Source organism: Eptesicus fuscus, chromosome 10 (genome assembly GCF_027574615.1).
Source record: "Eptesicus fuscus isolate TK198812 chromosome 10, DD_ASM_mEF_20220401, whole genome shotgun sequence".
In the NCBI taxonomy this organism is placed as follows: domain Eukaryota; kingdom Metazoa; phylum Chordata; class Mammalia; order Chiroptera; family Vespertilionidae; genus Eptesicus; species Eptesicus fuscus.
This window is the reverse complement of record NC_072482.1, coordinates 76,008,106-76,033,714: the sequence shown is the minus strand read 5'-3', so window position 1 is coordinate 76,033,714 and position 25,609 is coordinate 76,008,106. Positions and strand designations below refer to the sequence as shown.

The 25,609-nt window shown below is 35.6% G+C and overlaps 1 protein-coding gene across 1 annotated transcript in view; it reads left to right on the top strand.

The window, feature by feature from the left end:
- The first annotated feature begins 3,909 nt into the window (after nt 1–3,909).
- EYA4 (EYA transcriptional coactivator and phosphatase 4) overlaps nt 3,910–25,609 on the top strand; it is a 44,323-nt gene continuing 22,623 nt past the window's right edge. The window contains exons 1-7 of the mRNA XM_054722000.1: nt 3,910–3,949; nt 5,345–5,487; nt 5,647–5,769; nt 7,448–7,527; nt 10,554–10,737; nt 17,600–17,733; nt 19,235–19,318. Of these exons, the coding sequence (XP_054577975.1) occupies nt 5,385–5,487; nt 5,647–5,769; nt 7,448–7,527; nt 10,554–10,737; nt 17,600–17,733; nt 19,235–19,318 (708 nt within the window). The 5' untranslated portion in view covers nt 3,910–3,949; nt 5,345–5,384. The remainder of the gene's footprint in view (nt 3,950–5,344; nt 5,488–5,646; nt 5,770–7,447; nt 7,528–10,553; nt 10,738–17,599; nt 17,734–19,234; nt 19,319–25,609) is intronic.

The following is a 25,609-nucleotide window of genomic DNA, read 5'->3' as shown; positions in this document are numbered from 1 at the left end:
TAAAGGTTAATGGGCTGCAGGAGAGCACATGCGGGTTGCATTAGAACCAGCCTCTGAGAGCACTACTTTCATTCAAATGCTTCAAAGAGAACAATGGTGTGTCTTTAAACATCAATCCTTTTAAATACCAATACCTGATAACTCCCAGGTGGGCACAGAGGACACGCATTAAGTTGACTTAGTTAAAGTTACAATATTTTGTTTGGTTTATTATCTGGTGAAAGGATTCTTTTTTTTTTTTTAATGTGAGGAGGAATGTGTATAGCAGAAAGATGAACATTAAACCTGGAGAAGTATTTGTGGTAATTAAATCTTGGTTCTGTTATTCTGTTTTATTTTACATTTTTCCATGTTCTCATGGACAAGGGTTTCATGTGGTTGAGGTAAATGTAAAGTGTTGAGGTATATCTTTGAGGATAATGTCATTATAGCATATATTTAATTTTTAAAGATGATCCCATTTCCTGAGTTCACACTGATTGGGAGTGCTTGTCATATATTCACATAAATTTTGGTACTCCAAACAGAAAGAAATAATACATAAAGATTCATATGTGTTTATCTATATTTCTTCTAGCAATTCACTTGCCTCCCAGGAGCTAAATAGGTACCAACTAACTCTAGCATTCTTTATTACTCATTATAACCCTTGTAAACTTTCTACAAAGTAAATGCATATGGACATATTCTTAAGGAAAGGAATGGAATTATAAATAACTGATGACATAGTTAAATAGCATATCACAAGTTAACTGAAAGCTAAATGACAAACTTATAGAATGTTAGCTCCAGAAGGAATTTTAGAGATCTATGATTCATTTTATTGGTAAGAATACTAAGGCACTGAGAAGTTAACGGTGGTAAGGACCAGACAATCAAAACTGCACAGATGGTCTCTGCTATAAATAGTCTAGAACAGTATTCTGGGCTATTCAGGAGTCTTTCTGTGATACCCACAGGAAAATATAAACATGGGGGGAAAAATAACACACACACACACACACACACACACACTTTTTTTTTTTTACAAAGTTTCTCCATTTTCTTTTAAAAATTATCTAGGACTGTGCTGTCCAATAAAGTGCCCACTAAACATATGTGGCTATTTAAGTCTAAATTGACTAATATTTTGTACAAATTTTAAAAAGCCATGTAGTTACACTAGTCACATTTCAAGTGTTTAATAGCTGTATGTGGTTTTTCTAGTGGCTTTCATATTGGGTAACTCAGGTACAGAACAATTCTAACACCATGGACCAAGTTCTTTAGGACAACAAAGACTTAGGTCAGCAATCCTCAAAAGCAGCACCATCTAAAATGGACTTATTTCCTATTGTGAGGTAGTTGTCCTCTGCATTGCAAGATGGTTAGCAGCATCTCTATCATCTATACAAGGTAACAGTAGCACCCTCCACTTCTGACAACCCAAAATGGCTCCAGACATTTTTAATGTCCCCTGGCAAGCAAAATTTCTACTCAGCCCCCAACCTCATCACCTACCTCTCACCCTGTTGACAGTCACTGAGCTAAGGTTCCATGATCATAAGAATAAAACATTAAAATTGCTTGACATCATACTGTAAGAACCTGATAACATTCTTTATAATTTTGTCTTAATTAGTTTTCAGGAAATTTTTAAGGCAAGCAGTTTTGCTTACTTTCATAGGCATAAATTATGGAGAATAATGAGTATAGTGCTTTGGGTAATATCTCTAGATTAATTAAATGGAAATGGGGAAGGTCTCCAGAAATCATACTGAAGATTAGGCTGCCTGTGTAGCAACTGTCTTTACTTTGTTCAGCATAAGCTCAACCTCAACAAAATTAGTTAATTTTATTGTTGTTATCAGTTATGTGGAGATTTATGTTAGAATGAAATGTAGAAATTTTAGTTAAGAAGTATAAACTCTCCAAGTTTTATGCAAACATCCTAGTTTTCTGAAGCAAAGATCTTATGTTATATTTAGAAAATGAACATGTAGACATTAATATGAAATTTTAGTTGACCCTTTATACTGTTATGAGTGCATTATTCTAACGATTTCTAGATTCATTTGTTAGAGGGAGAAAGGATCCTCTATATTCAGACTTGTGTTTACCCATATGGATTTTTCTGAAATAATTCTGCTCCTTGGCTTATTTAATAAAAGCTGCTTCAGAGAATGTTTCTTTTCAGTATTTGATGTCTCTTTGGAAAATCCTTGTGTTTCACAATCATGTAAACAACTGATTAGTATAGTCTAAGTTTTGAGTGTGCCCAAGTGAAGTTTTATAAATAAGAGACAAAAAACATGGAATTAAGCCTCATTCAACTATATTTTTGATAAACAGTATTCACTATTATGAATTAATGAATCAAACTGAATTTCCTGTGGAGTAACACTATTAATATTACATAATGAACAGTTAGTGCCCGTAGTGTAGTAAAAAAGTCTGTTCTTATTTGAAAGTTTTAAACATTTTTTAAGTTTTTAGTAAATAAGTAGAAAATTAATGGTTCGTTAGTCAATGTATTTTCAAGTATACATAGTAAGCACACTTAAATAATGGTTGCTGAAAATATTTACAACATAACACCCTAGTCATAATTAATGATTTTCAAAATTGATTCATAATATTCTTGAAAACATACTTTCTGTACTGTTGCTATGAAAACTATAATAGACTTTCATCCTCAGGGTTCACAGGCCAAATAGCATTTTAAATACATTAAATTCTACCTGTTTATGAAGTAGCAGATCACAAGGGCACTTAATAGCATTTTGATATAGAAAAATCTCATGTTTCATGAAATAGTTAGCAACCTAAACCTATTTGTCACTTTTACAATTCTAAAAGTTTAGCTCTAGAATTATTATGAACAACTTAGAAAGGACATAGTACTTTGAAGTATAACTATGATTGATTAGACTAAACTAATTCCAGCGCTGCATTGTGTACTACTTTAATCTTTTTGAAAGGTGAATGAACAGCAGATGGCCTAATAAAGACACTCTGTGTGCTTGCCCAGTATGGATTGGCTCTGAAGGGACTTCCTCAACACAGTAGAGCCCATATATTTGCAATACATTCGTCTTAGTCAAGCAGATGGTTAAAGGAAAGAGAAACTTCCAAACTTTTGGACATATTCCAGTTTGGGGCTGCATGTTTAGGTGAAATATTAACAGGACCTGGCTTTCCCCTTTATGTTCTTCTCAAAAAAGTTCTCTCTCTGATAGGTCAAAATATTTTTGTAAATAAGGTTGCTACTGCATTTTGCAATATGGTGTGTGTGGTTTTTTTTTAAGTGTTGCATCATCACCCATGCGTTCTGTGTGTATTGCAATTATTACTAGAATAGTTTGGGCTGTATTTTTAAATTACTCATCTGATTGGTAAAAGAAAGAAAATAGAATATGATATCATTTGACAATTTGAAAATCAAGGGTGGACTATCACATTTTTTCTTAATTTTTATTATATTAAAATAAATATGGAGGAAGGGTAATGTATTGGCATCATATTTGGAATTTAAAACATAAAGTTTGCAAATGAAAAAAATTTACCTTTACATCGTGAAAGAATAATCACCTGTAGTTAAACATATTTATCCATAGCATATTAATACATAAAAGCATGCTACTGATTTGAGAAAATGAAAGAATGATGGAGGGGAATGATTTTTAAGAATTCATTTCATGCTCTTAGAACAAAATTGAAGCAGTTCAGTTAGAATAAAATGGGCATCTGTTTCTGTTTAGAAAATGAATTCATATTTTTTGAAAATCAGTGAATTTTTAGATATATATCTTTAATGTGATAATGTCTTTAAATTGGTTTTGTATACTCTAATGAAATATACTTATGAAGCAAACTTTTTGCACTTTTGTGTGTGTCTTACAGTAATAACAAGTAGTGGCTACAGTCCCAGATCAGCACATCAATATTCCCCACAGCTCTATCCTTCCAAGTAAGTGGTCAGTAGATTCTTTCAGATTTGTTAGAATAATTTTTCAGGATTACCTTTATTAATATGTAGTCACACAACATAGCTTTAAATTGGGATACATTTATGTATATAAATGTGTTATAGATAGATACTCTGATAGATTAGCTAGACAGATACATATCCTGTATAAATCTAGAAATAGAGATATACTCACTTTTATCTGGACAGTTCTCTTAATCCTAGATATTGGTGTACCTTGAGGAAAGCATCAAGTTCAAAACAGAGCACACTGATTTTTTAAATGAAAACCCTAAAATGCTAATGAGTTTAAAGCAAATCTAAAACATTACATTTTATACAAAAATCACTTTATAATCTATTCCATCATTACAGTATATATATATTTTATTTCAAGTCTTAATAAATACATTTTTGAAGAATATGCTGTACTGTTTTTATAAATAATGTAGTCAACTTATTGAGGGCAGTGGTAGAAATTTCAAATTTAACTATATTGATTATATATCTAAATTTGGTTGCAGTCAGCCAGATGTGTCAAGATTTGGGATCCCTAATTCATACACATTTAAGCATTCTCTTCTGCAGCAGCTAGAGTGTCTTTCTTTAACAATAGGTGGGGGATTGGATATCCAGTTGGGAACATTCTGTAAAATGTGGCATGATGAGAGGAATGGCATTCTATTTATTTTCAAGAAGCTAGCTGCCCACCTTTTTTTTGTTGTTGTTAGATTTTAGTTCTTGGTAGAGAGTTCTTGGTAGCACTTTTAATGACTTTTGTAGTCATTGCATAGCATTAGGTCACTCACAGTAACTGGAAATATACTCACAAGCATATTAATTAACTTGCCTGTATTCCATTTTCCTAATATATATATTAAATAGACTGCCATGTTTGATATAAACAATAATTATAGATCTGAAAGAGAATTTAGATATAATATCTAAACCAAAATTTCTCATTTTTTCATGAAGGTATAGACCAGGGGTCCTCAAACTTTTTAAACAGGGGGCCAGTTCACTGTCCCTCAGACCGTTGGAGGGCCGGACTATAGTTTAAAAAAAAACTATGAACAAATTCCTATGCACACTGCACATACCTTATTTTGAAGTAAAAAAACAAAATGGCAAAAACACCGCATGTGGCCCGCGGGCCGTAGTTTGAGGACGCCTGGTATAGACTTAGAGAGTTAAAAGCATTTGTCCAAGGTCACTAGCCTGGTTTGTAGCAGAACCTGAGCTCCTGACATTCAGACTCATGTCCTTTCCTGTGAAAATTATATTGTGGATAAAGAAGAGGATTACTTCCTGGCTATTATGAGGTTTCACTGAATCTAAGCTGTCTGAATTGTTATGCAGTCTTTGTTGCCACAGTAATGCTATTTTTCTGATATTTAGGCCCTATCCACACATTCTTTCTACACCAGCAGCTCAAACAATGTCTGCCTATGCAGGCCAGACTCAGTATTCGGGAATGCAGCAGCCCGCGGTCTACACAGCCTACTCACAGACAGGACAGCCCTACAGCCTGCCCACTTACGGTATTTCACGTCTTCTCTCTTCTCCTTTGGTTATAAGCTGGTAATCCTGCTGGTAGTTGTATATTCTAATATAAGATATCACATGGAAGTAAGATCATTTTAGTAACTAAATGGTTTGTACATGCATTTTCCGAACAGATTTGGGTGTGATGTTGCCAGGCATCAAGACAGAGAGTGGACTCCCACAAACTCAGTCTCCGTTACAGAGTGGGTGCCTCAGTTACAGCCCAGGGTTCTCCACCCCACAGCCAGGCCAGACACCTTATTCTTACCAGATGCCAGGTAAGTAGACACACAGGAGATGTGTTATGTGAGAACAAATTCTTTGAATGAGACTCCTTGGCTTCAGACTAGAATTATACAGTCATGAAGATAGTTTTAAACATTAAACCTCTACTCACACAATTTCATCAGAAAAGAAACATGATGAAAAAAGTTGAATATACATCAAGATTATATGACTCATACTCAATTTAAATAGTTAAATTTTAAGTTGTGTCAAATTGACAGTAAACTTGGTCCAAGCAAAGCAACCTCTGAGCCAGTCACCAGGCCAGCAGTCACATGTTTAGCATCTACTTAAGTGATTTCAAAGATTCATGACAAAAACCACCATTTTCTTGTTAGTATTTTTTAAGGGTGTAATGCTGTTTTTATTCTATTTAAAATTGGGTTAGTACTTTCTAAGACCCATTTATCATTGAATGAGGATTTTTTTGTTCATTCCTAAAATACCTCTCCCATATTGATACTACATTTCTTAATAGGAATGTTTATATAATTTAAATATACCACCCCTCAAATCCTCCCTATGTGGTCATTGTTTAATTTTCCCCTTGTTTTTTTACTCCAATTAAAAATTCTTTTTAATCACTGTGTAGTTATTGCAGAAAAAATTTAGTGACATAATAAAAACATTAAAAGCTTATTCCTAGCTTTCATTTTGTCTATATTATTAGAGTCAAAAAATTTGGGGCTATATTAACATATTTGAAGCAACTAGAATAGAAATTTGAGTCAATTGACTAAAATGAAATGATTACTTAGACTTTTTTAGCTGAAATGGCAGGTCTCTCTTTATCTAGAATGTAGAGAGAAATATCTTTATTCACATGCTACAGCCTCAGTAAGTATGTGACAGAGACCATAGAGACATTTTCATTTATTTCCCCAAGTACATCCATATTGTACATTCCAGGTCAGGACAATTTGTGTTAATTGCATACTATTCAACCCCATTGGTAAAATAATAAGCTGCCTCAATAGTCTTTCCCTTTACCTCTTAACAAACATATCTTTAAAAAACATATTTAAAAAATAATAATCTGCAAATTGATAGTTCACTTGTTTGCCTTAATTTTAAAAATCATTGAATGAATTTCTGACCTAATAATAAATTTTAGAAGGCCCTTAAAACTTAGATTACCTTAGTATTACAATATAAACCCAATTGAGTCTGAGCCCTAGTTCCTAGCTCTTTTGTTCTAAGGAAAAAACACAAGAATGAAAAGACAGGGGTGGCAAGCATCAATTAAGTCTAAGTGGGTTCTCTTGTTAATCTCTTAAACTAACACTGTCTAGATATTTAACTCGGGTGATTTTTGTATGCAAATGCAGTTGATATGACCATTTGAAAATTCAGTAGAATGGAGTTCCACTAGTCTGAAAGTAGTCTTCAGTCTGTTAATATTTTATTCTTTGAATATTCTGTACTTCTAGACACTTAACCCTTGAAGTTTAGCTGCAGTCCTTGTTAAGACTGTTCTAGATGTTACCTGTTATCACAAGAGGTATAGAGTCAAGCACATTTTCCTTATAAATCTCGCAACTTCAAATTTCACTGAATTAATAACAAAATTATATAAAATATATATATATATATATCATTGAATCTGCAAAGTGAAATATTTTTATTATTTTACAGTAAATACTTTAAAAATTCATTTTTATTTACTTGTAGGTTCTGGTTTTGCACCATCATCTACTATTTATGCAAATAATTCAGTTTCTAATTCAACGAATTTCAGCGGATCACAACAGGTATAGTAGTTTTTGTATTTTTGCTTCTTTATGTCTATTTCAGATTTGGGAAGAATAATATTTTGAGATTGCCACATAAGTGCATATTCTCCCAGAATAATGTATTTAAAATTAAGATAGCATTTTGAGGAAATAAAAATTAGCTATCCAGAATTTTTGGGATATGGGTAATTCTATATATTTTATATTTCCTGTTTGCTAAAGGTTTGCCCTTTAAACTTTAAGCTGTGATTGTTTTAATTATTTGGCATGGAATTACAAAATGTATTGCATACTTTCCTGTCATCGTAAACTAAACATAATTTAGTTTAAGACTAAACAAAATTATACTAAATATAACTTTATTTTTTTGATAAAAGTTTATGAACATTAATTGATGGAACTGTAATCAGTAATTGGGTTATGTTGTCATTTTTCATCCAAAATGATATTTATTACTAAACAAAATCCCTTTTGGACTACTTTTGGCTTTTATATTTTACTTATTTATTATTAACATATTTTTATTGATTTCAGAGAGTAAGGAAGAGGGAGAGAAGAGAGAATCATTGATCAGCTGCCTCCTGCATGCCCCCTACTTGGGATTGAGCCCACAACCCGAGCACCTGCCCTAATGGAGAATTGAACCTGGGACCCTTCAGTCCACAGGCCAATACTCTATCCACTGAGCCAAACCAGCTAGGGCAACTTTTGACTTTTATTTTTTAGTTTACTAGGTAGAGTGATAACATAAGGGAAAGAATTCGTCTGTTCCAGTTGAAAGGATTAAAGATTCATAAAGGAGAGGAAAGATTTATATCATAAAACAGATCCAATGCTACCTGAATATTTAAATACAGTGGCTCCAATATAAAATGTAGTCTGTATTTTGGACCATGGACCGAGTACCAATTTATTATTTTAGCAAATACTTATTGAGTACTTATTCTGTATTAGGAATGGGAGGTATTCTAGGGAAAGGAAGGTGGGGATGGGTTGGATCAGACCTGATCCTATCTCATGGAGCTTACAGCCTACTGAGAGAAGTTGACAATAAACCAGTAAACAGACAGGTAAATATACAATTAGCATGAGGGGAGAGAACAGGGTCCTATTAAAAATATTATTAGAAATCTAACTGGAGTAAGGGAGATTTGGTGGAAGGCCTGTCTATGGAACTGACATTTAGGCCAAGTCTTCTGAGGGCTGGGTGAAGAATGAGGGCAAGGGTGTTTCAGGCATAGAAAGCAGCATGTACTAGATCGCCCAGGGCTGATAAACTTGGTGTGTCAGTCTGGAGTTTAGTTTGTACCTGAGGGTCCGGTGGGGAATCACATCTGCACAGATGGGCAGGGGCCTACACAAGTAGGGCCCTGTGATGTATAGGAAGACATTTAGATTGTATTCCAATCCAAATGGGAAGCTGTTAAAGGATTTTGAACAGGAGAATAGCATCATGTAATTTATGTTTTGAAAAGATTACTCTGGCTTCAGGGACTTTGGAGAAAGCCAAAAATAGAAAGGAGGAGATAAATTAGAAAACCTGTCCATTGGCTCCAACAGCAAGTAAAGGTGGCTTGGACCAGGATGACAGTAGAGGAAATAAAGAGAAGCAGAGATCTTTGAGATATGTTTGAGAACAAAAATACATTGTCTTCCCCAAAAGCTAGTAGTCTGGACCTTTTCAATAAGTAAATTCATCTTCCTTTAAGGCACAGGTGCAGGTCAGGCTCTCTGGCCTCCAGTTGCAGCTCTGAGAATCGCTAGCTATCTGACCTCGGGCAAATCCTTAAGCACTCTGTGCCTCCATCCCCTTCAGAGTAAAATATGAATAATGATAATACTGCATAGGAGGTTGTGAGGGTTAAATGACTAAGTCCATTTAAGGCTTTAGAACAGTACTTGACACAAAATAATCACTATGTAAATGTTTGTTTTTACTGCTTTACTCTGAAAAATATGTGTTGCTAGGCACTTTGTCCAAATATTGCAAGTTGTTTTTTTTGTTTGTTTATCGGCTCACAAGTGGTAATGGGGACCATCAAATCTAGAAATTAACAGATAGATAGAACTTCCGTTTTCTGCCATACTACTTAATCCTTTCTGATATTTGTTTGTACACATATGTACTTACACAGAGAATTACCTTTTTTGGGAATCACATCAAACATGGATCTTCTTTCCCTTAGGACCATGTATTAGGGAACCTTAATCCTGACCAAGGCTTTGTTATCAATAACAATTTGAGCTAAAACACACTAGATATATTAAATATCAGTTATCACAACAAATCCTTGTTCATGATCTTAATAAGTAAAAAAGTTTTGAAGGATTATTAAGATCACTTTAAGGTTCTTAAAATTTTTAAATAAAAAGCAGGTCAGAGGATTTGATCCAATGTTTTCTTTTTTTTCCTGTAACAAATGAGGCAAATAAATGTTTGAAGACCTCACTAAAATCTCCAAGTCAAGGCCTCAAGTGACATGTGTTCTGTGAGAGACTGAGAAAGAGAATATTTTATTCATCTTCTTTTACTTTCTCTTTATCTCCTGACAAGAAAACAAAATTATACAGGGTAGCCAAGAAGGGGAATAAAAATCACAATAATGCAGACTGAGGTGTGCATGGAAGCTGGGAGGGGCAGCCACACCTCCCCCTTGCAGGTGATGTTAGATGTATGAGAACGGATGCTATGAATATGAACTGATTCCATCTCCTTCTTGCCTCTTCAGGTGCATAAGACATGTTGATATATATCCTTGGATAAGTAATTTTGGGGCCGAAGTGAAGCATATGTACCCTTTAGGCAGATTAAAATGTGTGTATTGGATCTGGTTTGCAAAACCAGCAGGGTCATTCATGACAATGTGTATACAGAAGGTGCCCACAAAATTGTCTCTGGCCATTGGAATCAACTCAACGCTGTGGAATCTAAAACAAATGGAGCCAAATACTAATCTTACAGTTTACCATAGCGATTGCTTCCTTTTCAACCTGCCAGAGAGTAATTTCTATTTCAAACACACACATCTCCATTACTGTTTCAGGATTATCCATCCTACACAGCCTTTGGCCAAAACCAGTATGCACAGTATTACTCCGCATCAACGTATGGAGCATATATGACATCAAATAACACAGCTGATGGCACATCGTCCTCAACCTCAACCTATCAGTTGCAGGAATCTCTCCCAGGACTGACTAGCCAACCAGGTACAGATCTTCATCCAGGTGAAATACTTTCATATGTTTTGCTGTGTCTAATAATATGGAGAAAATGGACATTTCAGAAACGAGGCTTGAAAGCTCCCAGACGATTATGCTCATGTTAATCTGTGCTGGTATCACTGTGGACGATGACCTTCTGGCATCTGGAAAACACTTCTTTTAGATGTGGAGCCGTTAGGAGATTTAGATTTTTGATCTTAAATGGCAGTGTATATGTGAATGTAAGTGGATATAAAAAGGTCAGTGGGCTTTTTGCCAGACGCTTTTGTGACGGTCTTGACAACATAGAAAAGTTGTAGTATTAGCTTCGTTGGATATAACTGACCATATTTCCTATATGCTTGAGAGACTGCATAGTTCCTTCACCTTCGTGAGTCATCAGTGCCTCCAAGCAGTGAATGTTCCCTACCACCCTAGGGTTTTTAGGATCATTGCTAAGTAGTCTAATATCTTTGCCTACTCAGTACATATTTAAAATCCAATGTATTTTTTGTTGTCTGAAGCTTATCTGTTTTCTTATTGGAATTGTATTTGCTGACACATATGTAACCCAGCTGTAACATTTAAAGTTAAAAGCAAATTTAATAGAAATTCAGCATAATCCCAATAAAAATTCCAGCAGGACTTTTTGGAGAAATGATCAAGGTGACTCTAAAATTATAAGGAAAGGCAAAGGAACTAGAATAGACTAAATAATTTTGCAAAATAAGAACAAGGTTTGAGGGCTCACATTGCCTGATTTCAAGACTTATTATAAAGTACAGTAATCAAGAATGTGTGGCATTGGCAAAAGGACACATACTTGAAACAATGGAATAGAACAGAGGGTCCAGATATAGACTGACTTACATATACTGGAAAATGGGTTTTGACAAAAGTGCAAAGGCAACTGGAGAATGAATAGGTATTTTTGTTTGTTTGTTTTTGTTTGTTTGTTTTAGACTTTTAAATTTTTTATTTTATTTTTTCCATCACAATTAATCTCCTCTATGCACTCTTCCACCTCCACCAATCCCCTGCTTCTGCAATCCTTACACTGTTGTCCATGTCCATGAATTATTTTTTTTTCTTTTTTGCTCAATCTCTCACCCCTCCCCACCCCACTCTCCTTGGACATGCATAAGCAAAATTTAAAAAAACACACAAAACTAATTAAACAATAAAATCTGCCAGAATCTTGACTCTTAATTCATACCATATACAATAAATACATGTCAAAACTAAAACTATAAAACTTCTAGAAGAAGACTTGGGGGAAATTTTGTGGCCTTGGGTTATATAAAAATTTTATAGATATGATAAATAATATTCAGATCTTATCAGATTTTCTGTTTAATTTAAAGAAGAAATTACTTCTACTTATAACTATATTATTATCTCAACCAAAATCATAACAATATACAAGTCTGGATTTTTAAGGTATTCTGTTATCTCAGAACTTTAGTCAAGATACTTTAAGTTTGATTTTGTCTTTCAGATCTTGCATGCATACAAAAAGTAAACTAGATCGTAACTATGAGATTTTTCTTTGTTATTATTGATGAACTCTGAGATCTTTAGTTTAATGGTATGAAAATTATTTCCTATTAACCAACTCTGAATTTTGGAATTAAATCAGAGACCTAACAATTAAATCTAAAATTTTTCATAAATCATTTTCTGTTGACTTCTCTCATTTTTAAAAGAGAAACATACTTCATGTTCTATAAGACACAGCTGGTTGTTTTGATTTAGTGATAAACCCTAATGAAAAAAAAGTTGGATTTAAAAATCTAAAGCATGGAAGGTACAGTTATTCATTACTGTACTGATTAAAGGGTAATTATTCAATCATGTATGGTGTTGGCCCAAGAAAATGCCTAAGGTAGTTGGTAATGACTGATGATATTTGGAAACTGCAAATAGCATTCAGTTATTACTTTACCTTATTAGATATTTTGACAGTGTATTTAAAAGAAACATTACCATTCTGATTAAGAACAGATATTTTAGTTCATTATCTATATAAAGACCTCTATTAGCTTTTAACATAAAAATTATCTTAGGTATATTATAATTTTGATTTACATTCAGAAAGTGATAACTGATTAGTACATTAAAATTTGAGATATTTTTATAGCTCCTTTTTAAAATATTTTAAACATCTTTAACATTATATATAATTAGTCATTTGTAACAATATTATCCTTTACTAGGAGCCCTTGGTAGGCATTACAATACATTAGCCAATTAAATTTTACCAGTGGTTCAGAAAAGTAAGGGATATAGTAAGATCACTTCACTCTTTGAAAAGAAGCCAGTTTCTTAGGCAGAACTCAGTAGACTTTCCATAGCTTCATGGCATTTCACTTAAGGACAGGAAGGAAACAAAGTGCTAATTCAATTCGTGGAAGCTAACCAGAGGATTTAGATAGAAAGAACTGACCACATTTAACTTCTCTGCCAATCTGCATTTTCCATACCTGCAGCATTAATGTACCCTAGTACAATTACCTGAGTGAAGTTATTGGGCAGAGGCCCTGGAATTGACAGCTTTCTCCTTAAAAAAAGAAAAAATTGTGTCAATAAATGTTTAATGACCAGTTGAGCTCAAGTTCCTGGTTTTACCCTTTATCAGAAAAAAAGGATAGCATCTTCAAAAGCTATAGAGGTCAGAATAGTTCCACCTGGATGGTTGCTGTAGGAGCCCACATACTGCTGTGGCCTCTTCAGGACCTGCCCTTTTACTATAAAGTTCTTTTGATGAATTTCTTGGCTTTCACTCTCACAAATTGTATAAAGTCTGTATAATTCTTGATTAGTAAAAACAGATATAGGTTTGTAATCAAGAGTGTTGCAGTTTGGAGGAGGAAATATAAGCCTAGTAGTTAAAGCAGCAGTTCTGGAATCATACCAGAATTCCACACACAAACTATTTCATCTTGGTAAGTTAAGTCCCACATGTCTCCAGTTTTCCCATTATTAAAAGAGGATAATGAAAGACCAGATTCATGGAGTCAAAGTGAGGTTTATATCATATAGCTATAGACATAGATGCAGATATAGATAAAATGTTTCACAATAAAGAGTGCTGACAAATCAATAAGGAAAAGATAACCCAATTTTAAAAATGGGCAAAAGATGTAAACACTTATATCAAAAAAAAGAAGATACCAAATGGGAAATTAACATTCAAAAAAGTGTTTCACATCATTACTCATCAAGAAAATGCTAATTAAATCTACATTAAGATACCACCATACCCCCACAATGACTAATGTAACAAAGACTAGCAATATCAAGTATTGGCAAGAATGTCAAGCAACTGGAATTCTCATTGCTAGTAGGAGAGTGAGTTAATACAACCACTTTGGAAAAAGGTGATCAGAATCTGTTAAACATGAACATATGCCTTTCCTCTGACGCAGCAGTCCCACTGCTAGGTATATATACCTTAGAGCAGTGGTTCTCAACCTTTCTAATGCTGCAGCACTTTAATACAGTTCGTCATGTTGTGGTGACCCCCAACCATAAAATTATTTTCGTTGCTACTTTCATAACTGTAATTTTGCTACTGTTAATTAATCATAATGTCAATATCTGTGTTTTCCGATGGTCTTAGGCGACCCTGCTAGCGGTTCTCAACCTGTGGGTCGGGACATTATGATTAATTAACAGTAGCAAAATTACAGTTATGAAGTATCAACGAAAATAATTTTATGGTTGGGGGTCACCACAACATGAGGAACTGTATTAAAGGGTCGGGGCATTAGAAAGGTTGAGAACCACTGCCTTAGAGGAATGGGAGCTAAGTCCACAAAGACAAGAACAAGAATGTTTATAGCAGCTTTATTCATAGTTGCCTAAAATTATGAATAATCCAAATGTATATCAACAGAATGATAAATAAAGCATATATACATATATATTGAAGTTCTAGCCACATTAATGAAAGAACAGATGACTGCCCCAAGCTACAAAAGTGAATCAGTCACACAGACATAATGAACAGTGAATAGTCAAACATACTTCAATAAGCATTTTAAAAGGAAAGACAGTACATGAAAAAAAAAATACTTAAGGTTTAATAAATATGGAGCTGCTCCTCTTAGTTCTTTAAAAAGCTACCAAAACACTTCTGTCCATATTGTGTCCAAATTTTTAGAGCCCTTTTAAGATCTTTCAGTAACTTGGAAAGAATCAGTGGTATCAAGTCCCATTTTTATTGAAACCCAAACACTTCTTATAAATACTCCTTTCCCTGCCCCTCCTGCTCTTTTCATTCCCTTGCTGTTGGCTCCCAATTTATTGGAATAGCTGAGTTGTTTCTGCCAAACTCCTTCTTTATAGATCCAGTCAACCATCAACCACCCATAACATCACAGTGACTCTGGGATTTTGCAAGTTTTTGTCCTTTCAGCTCTTGTACTGTTGCAAGAACAAAGCTGCCTTGTGATAGTTAACACCTGAAAAAATGATCTATAGTAAAGAGAAAGACAGGTTGTATGGAATGTCATCCCAAAAATATTATTATAAGCTTATTTAATAAATTAGAGTTCATTTGAACCTACATTTTATATGAAAGAGAACATTTGATTTGCAGGACATAGTAGCCTTAGGAAAATTCTGTTAAAAAAACAACAACAACTAAACATAGAAAAAAATGTTGCGATATGCTATATTTTGGAAGTTGGTGTGTGTTTAAATACCTCAAGCCTAATTCATGCCTATGCAAGTAAGCTGAAACATGATTTACTGTAAGATAGAGCTATATTTAACCTCATTACTAAAACGTTTTATTATGCTGTTTACTCTGTTCACACAGTTGATAGCAGAGACCCACACAATGAACTGTGCTAGCAATGTTTTAAGAGCAATGGATATTTGGAACACGGACATATTTTTTTATGCTGTCCTGACATGCACAATGTTTCCCAAAGATGTTATAACTGTTATAAATGGTTACAAGCTAGCTATGTAGAATTTACTATTATTTAGAACATCTCAGAAAAAATATTACCTACATGTTATGTAGTTTGTTCAGATTTGATTATTTATATTAAAAACTGCTCAGCTGTCCTCAAAATTATTTTACTTTAATTTCATGATAAAGCATGGTAGTCATAGCATCTTTATGTTTAAAGTTGCATAACCTAAATTCAATATAGTTTGCCATCAGACTCTCCTAGAAGTTTTTACTTTGTGCATATTATTTAAATCCAATTAAATGTAAATCAGATCTAAATAATTCAAAAAGGTAGCTGCTATTACTCATGCTTTAATATAACACACACACACACACACACACAACACACACGCACACACACCACCTGAGATTCAGAGAGATTGAGTAAAATGCTTGCAGTCATAGGATAATCTGACTCTGGTTACTTGTGAGGTTTTACTGCATCTCACTGTTGCCTCCATTTGTTTATCTTAGCACACCCCAACCCCACATATACACATAGATTTGCCACTGCTCAGTACTTCCTACCTCATAAGATGCTTCACTATTAGCTTTAGACATGCCCGACTTTAAGGTATCTATGGGACATGAAGAAATCAATTAGATACAAAGTCTGGAACTTAGGATGCAGCCTGGTTGGGGATATAGATTTATTTAACAGTCATCACACAGAGGGTGATTAACATGGATCACCTAGATGGTGTGGCATGAGAAGGACAGTGATGAAAGCATGGAACTTGTAAATACCAACATACAAGGAATGGGAGAAGAAAAAGGAGTCCAGGTCTCCTAGGAAGAGATGGTGAGAGAGATGCTAGACTTAGGAGAGTGCAGGGTATCAGCTGCCAAATAATGGTCTGAGGGGTGCTGTTTAAGAGGCACAAACCCAGCATGGAGACCCAGGAATGTAAGATCTGAGCTCTCTATTGCATTTGTCAATGAGGTAATTATTGGGGACTTTGAATAAGAGTAGTTTTACAGTTTTGGTGAACTGAAGCTAATTGATGACAAATCGGCTGTCAGGAAGTGGAGAGAGATGTGCTGTCCAGTACTGTAGCTGCTGGCCACATGCGGCTATTGAGCACATGCAATGTGGCCAGTACAGATTGAGGTCCGCTGTAAGTGTAAACTACACACAGGACTTTAGTACAAAAAAGAGATTATGTAAAGCATGCCATTGATAATTTTATATGGATTACATGTTGAAATGGATATTTTGAATAAATTAGGTCAATTAACATAAATAAATAAAGTTAATTTTACATGTTTCTTTTTACATTTTTTAATGAGTATTTCTGTCAGACAGCACTGGTATGCACTATTCTTCTAAGAAGTGTCATTTTAAAAAATAAGATAGCAAGCAGATAGCTTCTAGATGGAAATGTAAGGTCAAAGGGAAGGACTTTTAAACTTGCCTATGACCCCAGAAGAAGAAAAGGTTGGACCGAAGATGAGAGAGGGTTTGACTAATGGAGCAAGATTCCTTAAGAGGTGGGGTAGGGGGAGTCAAGTTTGCATGGAATTGATCCACAAGACATTTCATCCTCTGAACTCTGATGTAAGGAGGTGAGAACAGATTTAAATTTAGATAAATATATAGGTGGGGGTAGAAACAGGAAGTTGAAGGCATATGGAGTATAAAAGGTGCTTAGGTGTAATAGATCACAGAGACTGAAACTTGGGAGGGACTCGTCTGACCTACAGACAGACATTTTTGTCCCTTTAGGATTATGGGTATTTGGGAGTATAAATCAATCTCTCTCTCTCTCTCTCTCTCTCTCTCTCTCTCTCTCTCTCTCTCTCTCTCTCTCATATCCTAAGATTTCTGTTAAGAATTTGTTAAGGTGATTAATAATGAAGACTCATGCCTAATCTAAAAATGAAGTGCTATTCTTGATGTGACTTATGTATTTATAGGAGAGTTCGATACCGTGCAGAGCCCCTCCACACCCATTAAAGATCTTGATGAGAGAACATGTAGGAGTTCTGGCTCAAAGTCCCGAGGAAGAGGCCGGAAAAATAATCCCTCCCCGCCTCCCGACAGTGACCTGGAGGTATGCTGACTCATCCTCAAAGAGTGTAATATGATGTTTTATTTTTATTGAATACATATTCTATACTTACAGTTTCATAAAGTTTCAAACTTTAAATATATATATATGTGTGTGTGTGTGTGTGTGTGTGTGTGTGTGTGTGCGTGCGTGTGTGTGTGTGTGTGTGTATCACGATGAAGGGAGTAGATCTACTTTGTAGTGGGTATTTCAGAGCTGAAAGTTTGAGATATCATCCATCATAATGGCCAAATTAAAAAAAAAAAAAAACAAAAAACTAAAAGTGATAATGAGTTAAAAATTCTAGGTCTGAGATAATTGCATCTTTTGGTCCACATTGATACAAACAAATTTTAAAAATAATTGTTTCTGGGGTAATTTTCTGAGAAACACTCCATTTGGTAGTACTAATGTAATGAAAGATACTTATGTGGGTCAATTAATTTTAAAAGGTAAAATTAATCTGTATGAAAATGAAAAGTTATCTTCTGAAAATAGAAAAAAATTCCAATCATCTGATACAGGTTAAAATTTTTAGATCTGTAAAAATTTTCATGAGCCTTTTTTTTCTGGTTGAAAGCTCTTTTGAGATATATCCATATGAAACAGGTGACTTTTATTATAAAACATCAGGAGAAACTATTCTTAGCCATAATCTGTTACTTCTTAAACAACTGCATACTTCAATTAAGAAAAAACATTGAATTTCCAGATTTGGTCAGGTTAAGTAATAGTCATTACACCTTCTTCATAAGAGATCATTTCCTTTACCTGAACAACAGTAGCAGATTCAAATGCATTCAGGAACTCGGCAGGTCACAATCCAATGGGTGAACTGGGCTAAGAAGCCAGCCTACTGTGAGAGCAGAGAGCATTGGCCCGATCAAAAGGGGCCCACCCATCTCTGTGGCACCTCAGCCAGCATTGCTACAGCTTCCACTTTCTCTGCTACAGCGAGAACCCTGAAGTTTGTTTGAAATCTCCTAATCTTAAAAAGTTGATCAATAATTTGAAATATTTCACTGTGCAGACCAAACAACCCACTTGATGGTCTAAGCTGACTCAAGAGCTCACACTTGGTACTATCTATTTAGGGATTATTATTGAGTCTTTTAAATATTTTTAAATTTTTAATTCTTTGAATGTATTGCAAAATATCACAAATCTATGAGGTGTAAAACTTTAAGATAGAGTTTCAAGTTCACTTCTATCATAAAGTCCAAATGTGTCTTTTGAGGTATTAACTGCAAATAAATATTTGGGTGAATTTCTTCAAATCAGGATATCTGATTTTTAAGCTTATTGTTTGTATAACTCTAGCTCCTCAGGTTTTACAGGGGTTAGATCTGGAAAATTTAGGGGAAAAAATTAATGGAGTAACATAGGTTTCTCTAAAATGGTATCAAGAGTATATCCAACAACAAAATGAGATGCTCTTTACTTGTAAAGAGATTTCTGCTTCCTTATAATTTAATAATTCTTTGATATTTATCTTTTTCTTTAGCGTGTGTTTGTCTGGGACTTGGATGAAACCATCATTGTTTTTCATTCACTGCTCACAGGTTCTTATGCCCAGAAGTATGGCAAGGTAAGTAATCAAGACATTTTATCCCAAGAAACCTTGCTAGAATTTTATTTTGTTCAAAAATCAAGAGCCATTTAAAAATGCATTTAGCCATCTGGGTGGCTCTATTGATAGAGCATTTCCTATGCATGAAAGGTTGCTGGTTCAATTCCTGATCTGGGCACATACCTGGGTTGCAGGTTTGATCCCCAATTGGAGCACGAAACTAAGGCAACCAATGTTTCTATTTCACATATATGTTTCTCTCTCTCTCTCTCTCTCTCTCTCTCTCTCTCTCTCTCTCTCTCTCTTCCTCTCTAAAAAATCTATAAAAACATATTTTGGGGTGATAATTAAAAGCATAATTAGAAAAAATACATTTATGTGGTTTTATTGCAGTTGATCAAATCTGCTCTTAATTATTTCTTTCTACTAGCCCATTATTTTTTTATGTGAATTGGCAAATTTTACAAAACTAATAAGAAATTGCATTCTTTTTTCTTCTTCATGATTGAGTTTTCTACATTAAAATAAAGCTTATTACTTTGATATAATTATTTTATAAAATTTTTGTAAATCAAAATGGACTTTAAGCATAAAAATTACATATTTTATATATATATATATATATATATATATATATATATATATATGCTACCAAACAACCGGTCAACCAGTCACTATGATGCTCACTGACCACCAGGGGGCAGATGCTCAATGCAGGAGCTGCCCCCTGATGGTCAGTGCGCTCCCACAGCCAACCTCCTGTGGTGGGCCAACCTCTCGCAATCCCTCCCCCCTCCCTTCCCCCCTGGCTGGCCAGCCCCGATTGCCCCGATAGGGACTGGACAAGACGGCCCCAATCAGCCTCGATCACCAGCCAGGCAGAGGGACCCCACCAGTGCACGAATATGTGCACCAGGCCTCTAGTCCTTAATAAGGGAACTTTAAGAAATTGCTTGATTTGTTGCCCCAAATGTTGCTATAGAATGCTATTTGGAATAAGGAAGTAATCTTTTGTTGCTCAATCACTGAGCCACACGGGCTGGGCGCTGTCATTGTCATAGTGGGCTAGCTTCTTATAACCATGAGAACTTTGCTTTTGGAATTATTCTTAGAGCCCGTTTATGAGTCACTAAAGAAAAACAGCTTCATTTCTTTTTTATGGTTCACCCTCCTCGCCTCTTTATTGGCACCCCTTCTTATTCCAAATGGAAGTCCATGCTCAGTTCTGGGATGGAAGCAACTTTATGGTATTTTTGACAAAAAGAAAAACAATGATATTTTGACGATGCTCCTTATTCATTGCCTTGGGTTCAAATGATCTTATTTCTAAAGATCAAAATTACCATGGAAGAATGAAAGTTTGAAGTCAGGAAATATTTTATAGGACTTTATTTGAGCCAAACTGATGATAGTTGCCAGGAGCAAGATCTCAAATGCTCCAGAGAATAACAGTGTGCAGTTTCTTTTATGCATTTGAGATTAAGGATGGAATTTTAGGAATTTTACAAAAAGGTAGGAGAAAGCAAGGCAGGGATTGGATTATAGAATAATTAAGATTATGTGCTCTAGAAGGAGAGATCTGCAAAGGGATATTTCAAAGGTGTGAAAACCCAGATGCACAGAAACAATGAAGCTAAATAGATTGTGCTTTAAGGATTTGACTTATTTTGTAGCATTAATACGTCATGTGTTAGGAAGCCATGATTCTCTAAAGTTATTTCACAGTAAGGATGCAAAGGAAGCAGCCTAAGTCAGTGAAAAGACTGAAGGAGAAGTGAATCATTACCTTATAGCAAGGGTGGGGAACCTTTTTTCTACCAAGGATCATTTGGATAGTTATAACATTATTCACAAGCCATACAGGATTATCAGTGTAAAAATTACCCTGCCATATTTGGTCAAACATTTAATCAGCTCACCCTTAATGCCTTGGCAGGGCCAGACCAAATGATTTCATGGGCCTTATAAGGCCCTCAGACTGGACGTTCCCCATCCCTGCCTTCTAGTGTCAAATTAAAATTCAAGCTCCCAACACTGCTTGCTCATTTTAGAGAACATCCTATATAAAAGCAGCACTGGGGAAATAATACATTCCTCAGAATAAATCAATTGGTTACTTTTATATTAAACAATCTGTACAGAGTTTTATAGAAAGAATTCTGAAAGCACCAGCTAAGGAAAGCAACATTAGTTAATGGGGAGTGATTAGAATTAATCAAGTATTTGGAGCCATGGATTGGAGGCCTCCCTAATGGCTAACACCATGCAGGTTACCATCTCTCTGGACATGATGGTTAGAGCCTTCTGGCTTGGAGGAAGAATGGACCTGAGTTCAAAATTTAGCGCCACCTCTTTCTACACTTGTGCCTTTGGGTAGTTTCTTTAGTGATTGTGAAACTTAGTAATCTTTTTTTCTAAAATGAGAAGAAGAATAAAAGGACTAATTTGATTAGCAGGGTTAAATGAGTTAATGCATTAAAACTCAAAACATGGCCTACGGCATAATAAACCTTCAAAAGTGTAACCTATTTTATTTGGTTTCAAGGAAATCTGAATCTTGGGGGAACTGGATGTTTTCTGAGGATATTTTCATGGATTTGTATCTGTTGTTTTATCTCAGAATGTAAGATATTCATTGAGCTCAATGTTTAGAGAAGCACATGGTGACTAGAGAGTGAGTGTGGTACGTATGAAATGATGAATGCAGAGTTTGAAAGCATCTAACGTTTTGACAGTGTGTTTCACGGTTGTCCTTTCTGCCTGCTCCCCGACAGCTGAGTGTGACCACACATCTCAAGTGGGTCTCAGCACCCCCGGGTGAATCAACTCTTCCAGCTGACTATTTCAAACCGCTCCCCTCACACCTTCAGCTCCCCTCTCATTTTCGCACAGAACTCCTCCTCCATCACTAAAAAAAGCAACTGAAATAATTACTTCATCTTCGCACCATACCACATGCTCTGCCTTTTCTTTACACCTTTTCTCATATCCTGGATCCAAACCCTCTCACTTACTCATGGAATCTACTCCTGAAATGATCTCTTTCGCTCCTGAGTCCCCAGTTTCCCACGCCTTTGAATTATTCTTACCACCACTGACCATGCTGTAATAGTCCCATCACCAGAAAATCCTCTTGAGCCCATTTTCCAGTTGCTGCCCCTTCTCTCTGCTCTTCCCTAGCCTTCCAGTCATATGACTCTCTTCAAGTCCGAGGAATGACCTTCTCTTGCCAAATTCCTGGTTTATCTTGCTGGGGCTCTCAGCATTTGGCCCAGTTGAGCACTCTCTTCTTTTGCATACGTGCTTTGCTTTACTTCCCTGGCCTGGATTTATGCCTTACACTGTTCCACACGCACTAGACTCAGTCTCACCTCTGCATATGTTTCCTGCCACCACTGGAGTCTATGCGTGGCTAGTTCCCTCACCTTTTCTAGGTCTCTTCTCTCCAGCTGCCATCTCCTAAGAAAGGCCTTCCCTGTGCTTTCTTTGAATGAGCCATCACCATCTATCCCTATAGCCCTTTGTATCTGCTAACTCTGGTTTTTTTCACCAGTTGAAATACTATATATTTCTTTGGGGGTTTTTCCTTGTTTATATATCTGGTAGGTCATCCAGTGACAATATAAACCCCTTAAGGACAGGGACTTTGTCTATTTGATTCTGTGCTCTCAACCCAGAATTTGAATATTCTTAACACATAGTAGACATTCAGTAAATATGTGCTAAATAAATGAATGTTTCTGAAACCATTCTCCAATTCCCCCTGAGAACTCCAGCCCACTGCCTATCCATCATAGACAAACATCACAATGGTTAAATTTTCCTTCTGATTCATGACTGAACTTCATCTCTTGTCACTGATTAAAAAGAGTTTATTTCCTAACAGACCCACTCACTATTTCCACTTTAGTCTGTGAGCAAGCTTGTCTTCCTTCTACTAACTAACACATCTGACTAACACATCTCTGCCTTTGTCACTAGTCTACATGTGCTTCAGGTCCCAGATGAGTTCCAAGGACTTTAGTTCTTTAAAAAGAAAAGTCCCCTATTAAAACAACAACAACAACACATAATTGCTTTTTCTCCTAAGATATTTTTATATTGTGTCCCTAGAGAAGTATTCCAGCTGATGACCCAGTACAGGGCAGAGGCCCATAGACAGACAGTCTGGCTCCAAATTTTGCTCTGTGTTAACACAGTATTTAGATATAGAGATCTGCTGTACTTGAACCTGACTTAGTCATATGATGGCCCTTATGTGTGACATCCGGTTTAGAATCACACATTTAAGGGCCAAAAGTTATTCATTATTTTCTCTGTCTCTCTCTGTCTCTGTCTGTCTCTGTCTCTCCCCCCCCCTCCCCCCCCCCCCCCGCCCTTCTCTCTCTCTCTCTCACCAAATGTCTTGGGAGTAGTTTCAGTATTTTAATAGGGCAGAGCACAGAATAAGTTGGCAGAAGTTCAGTTCGCCCCATATTAAACTCCGCTGTAGACACTTTGAACCTACTGGAACTGTTATATATGTAAAATATGCATCAGAGCTTCCTGTTGGTGCCTTTATTATCCCACTTTTTTCCTCTGTCCAAGTTTTCACTTAATTTCAGACCCTAAACTCAACACTCCCTACAGGTAAACTGAAAAAAGGCAGTAATTCTTGATTCATAAGGTGCCCATATTTCTACAAACATCTAATGAAAATGAGCAAACATCTCTGTATAAAACTTGGGTTCAATCCAGAAGTATATTTAACTCTCAAATGCCTGATAAAACCATGGAACTGCAGGCGCCGGCAGCTCTTTCACAGTAGTCTGGCAAGGCCCAGCGAGCCCAACACTTCAGAGACCTTTCTACGGCGACTCCCACCAAATCCCTGCTCATCTTTCTTGGATTCTTACATCTGTGGGTCCTTTAGCTAGCAAAATGTGATACTGTAATCCACTTACTTAGAATCAACTCTCCCAAGGATTTAGTAAGTTGGGGAGAAAGAAAGTAAAATGAGATATTTGAAAGTCAGCCCTCACTGGACATTCTCTTAGAAACTAGATTATCACCTCTTACAGGCATGGTTTTCCTAGGCTTGTGGCATAACTATCCTTAGCCTGTCTGTGCCAAGCTTTTGGCATGGCAGATGAAACCCCTCCCTTTAGATAAGCCTTGCTCTTTGGAAACCTCGGTAAAATACAGCTAGTTTACACTACGGCAACCCTCAAACCTAAACTTTCCTGGTTCACAAATGATATTTTGCCGAAGTGCTTACGAAGTCTTAGCTCTCCCAGAGTGTGTGATGTGGAATTGCCATAGCATGATAAACAAATGAGCAACCCCTTCAATTGCCATGGAGTTGCATTCCCACTGGAGTGGGAATGCTCAAACACAGTTTTCATCACACCATGCGCTGTGCTTACTTGTTAGAGAATTATTGTCCGTTTTCTAAAAGTTATATTTGTTTGCATGCTTATCAGATGCACAAAATGCATTTTTTGTGGACTTTCCTATCACTGCTGGGGTAGCATAGAGAGTTATGTATTTCAGAAGTTTGGAATTGATGAAAGTAACAATCAAAGAGGAACAGTATATTTTCTTCCATCCCCATAAATCTGATTTGTCAATGCAAAGAATGTGAGGTCGGAACATAAGAAAGTCAATAGTTTTATTTAAAACTTAAAGAAGAAAAACTGGCAAATTGTAGGATAAGAATTTAACCAACCCAATCTTGAGAAGGAAAGCCTTTTAAAGAAGACATTCTGAACGCTCATGTGAAATATATATCTTTAGGGCAGTAATCATCAGAAACATACGGAGGAGTATGGAGCTCAGTTTTATTGTCCTGCATCAGTGAACATTCCTGAAAAGCACAGAGCGTCACTAATGGAATTATATGTTTTCATGCTATAATTACATTTGATTTTTCCTGATATTTTTGTAGACATATTGTTCATGGTCCCATGACTATACAGAATATTTACAAGTTTTTTTATGTCTTCAGCCCATGCAAACCCCATCCCAAAGAGAAAGAGGAATTTTTTTTACACAAAAAAGGACAAATGTATATTTTTAAAACTTTTATTCAACCTTTAGAGATTTTCTTTCAAAGACAACGACAAAAACATGAACAACATAAAGAAATCAGAAAAAATAAGAATTCTATACTTGAAGGAAGCAGAGCAAGAGAGATCCCTCTGAATTCTGAAAGACTTTGAGACAAAAAAATAAAAATAAATAAAAAAGTTTCATATTTTTGTTCTTGTTCTTGAATGACTCTTTGTTGTATAAAATGGAATTGATTTGATCTTTGGATATGTTTCTCCA